This window comes from Phalaenopsis equestris, unplaced genomic scaffold, assembly GCF_001263595.1.
Source record: "Phalaenopsis equestris unplaced genomic scaffold, ASM126359v1 Scaffold223128, whole genome shotgun sequence".
NCBI lineage: Eukaryota > Viridiplantae > Streptophyta > Magnoliopsida > Asparagales > Orchidaceae > Phalaenopsis > Phalaenopsis equestris.
This window is the reverse complement of record NW_018241261.1, coordinates 9,974-12,156: the sequence shown is the minus strand read 5'-3', so window position 1 is coordinate 12,156 and position 2,183 is coordinate 9,974. Positions and strand designations below refer to the sequence as shown.

General features: G+C 30.8%; 1 protein-coding gene across 1 annotated transcript in view; it reads left to right on the top strand.

Moving 5' to 3' along the window:
• The first annotated feature begins 247 nt into the window (after nt 1-247).
• Nucleotides 248-2,183, top strand: part of LOC110037660 (amidase 1-like) — an 8,854-nt gene continuing 6,918 nt past the window's right edge. The window contains exons 1-2 of the mRNA XM_020742358.1: nt 248-335; nt 434-581. Of these exons, the coding sequence (XP_020598017.1) occupies nt 248-335; nt 434-581 (236 nt within the window). The remainder of the gene's footprint in view (nt 336-433; nt 582-2,183) is intronic.

Genomic DNA, 2,183 nt, shown 5'->3' with positions numbered 1-2,183 from the left:
GCATTTGGTTCGCCATCGAACCACCATATTTATCCGTAAATATTAACAATTATGAAGTGCTTACTAGAAATTCTGTGTTGCCTTTCTCTTCAATATACCGATACTTTCATGCTATTTACACTTATTTTTACAAATCTATCCTCAGGATGGTTTGCAAGAGATCCTGTGACCATAAGCAAAGTCGACCATGCTTTACTGCAATTGCCCAGGGAAGTAAATGTAGAACCAACTCGCTTTATTATCGCTAATGACTGTTTCAAGTATCTTGGATTACTTGGCGAAAAAATTTCTCATATCGTCGTCGAGTCTATCCAGACCACTTTTGGAAGTTGCATGTAATTTTACAGTTTTGTTTTTTCACTTATCAAGTCACACCAGTGGATCATTTTGTTTGCTTAGAAGTTTTTATTAAACACGCAAAAATTATGAACAGGTCATTTGATTACCTATGAAACCCTTGGAGATTATATTCTTCAGAAGGTTCCTATTTCAAGAAATTTTATAAATACAGTCCCTGAAAGTCAAGTTTTTCCAATACCAGCACTATGCTCTCTGTCGTATGCCTTGCGTTTGATTCAGAGGTATGTGGATATTGATTGAATTTATTGCTTGCCTATTTTTTTCTGTGCTTTATTTGCTATATTAAATTCGCCTAACATGACTTTGATAGTTCACTGATGAGACTTCATTAATATCATTTTGAATTACTGACAATCCCTATTTTCTCGTTTTAACTTCCAGACTTCGTTGATTTTGTTAATTTTTTTTTTATTATGTCGAATTTATTTAAAAAATTAAGTTAAGGCGATTTTTAAAAAGTTCTCTAATTTTCAGCTCCATTGATACAAGAACAATCTAGATTAACAGAACTCCTCATTGCACTGAACCATTTCGTTCTTAGCAAGCATCAGTAGATGGGATAATCTCTTGCAGGTCCTTTTCTTAAAATTTCTTTTATTGCAAAATATGACTTATAAAATTTGAAAGATGTCTATACCGAGTTCTTGTCTCATGAATAGCATTGTCGACATGAATGAATAATATCAAAGATTTTGAATTTTTCATCATTTGTCCAAATCACAATCCAAATTCCGAAACAACTTAATTGTGAAATTTTTCTTCTGTTTCATCCTGAAGGGCTACTTTATTACTTTTTGTCTGAGCTTGACTTGTCTTTTACTTGTTAAGCCTTGCTTAACCTGCTATGAATTGTTAATAAAATACCACTAATGGATATAATTTGCATTTAAATTATTTAGAAGAGAAATGTCAAAATGTTATCCTTCTGCAATGAGCTGTTTTAGGGTGCATTTGTTTGGGCCCTGGCTGTACAAAATCTCAATTCAAAAAGTTCTATTGAAAATCTGTTGTTTAGAAGTTGTTGTTTCGAAAGTAATTGTTAATTGACCTGTTTGAAAACTACAGTTTTGAAAGTGATGCATGTGAACTAATGAATATACAGTTTTGTTTGAAAAATATAGTTCTGAAAGTGTCGTTTGTGGAATAAATCCAATATTAGTTTTTGAAGTTATTTTCACTCACAACCCTATAAGAGAATTTATGGTGAACATTAATCCAATTTTATGCTCTTAAAATAATCATAGAAATATAATATATTCAACATAAGCTGCATTCCAGCTGAAGATATGAATTTGCTTACCAAAAAAATTTAAAGTAGTATATTTTGTTCTCCAAAATACATCAACATCATCAAAATAAATACAACGTTAACAATAATAACAACAATGCTACGATAACAAAATCAAACAAGAGCAAGGTCTTCACAAGAAATTTTAAGTCTTTGAGATCATTATTCACCGTGTCATCAGATGTATTTATCTTTTGGATCACCTTGCTCTAATATTGCATCCCTTGGTTCATCAACCCATTGAAAAATTTTACAATCTCTATTCTGAGAAAATTTACAATCTCTATTAGTTAGATTTTTGTAAATTATTTGAACATTTATAAAATTTTCTGCCAACATTATTACCTTTCTATGTCGTGAAGACAATGCATAATAGGTTACAATCACAAAATTGGTCAAAGTTTGGTCCCCTCGGAACTTGTCAAATTGCTTCAGCTCATTTTGAATAATATAATCTGATAAATTAATAATTAACAAGAATAATGCAAGAAAAAAAGAAAAGGAGATGCATAGTTTGTATAAAGAATTGGCATTT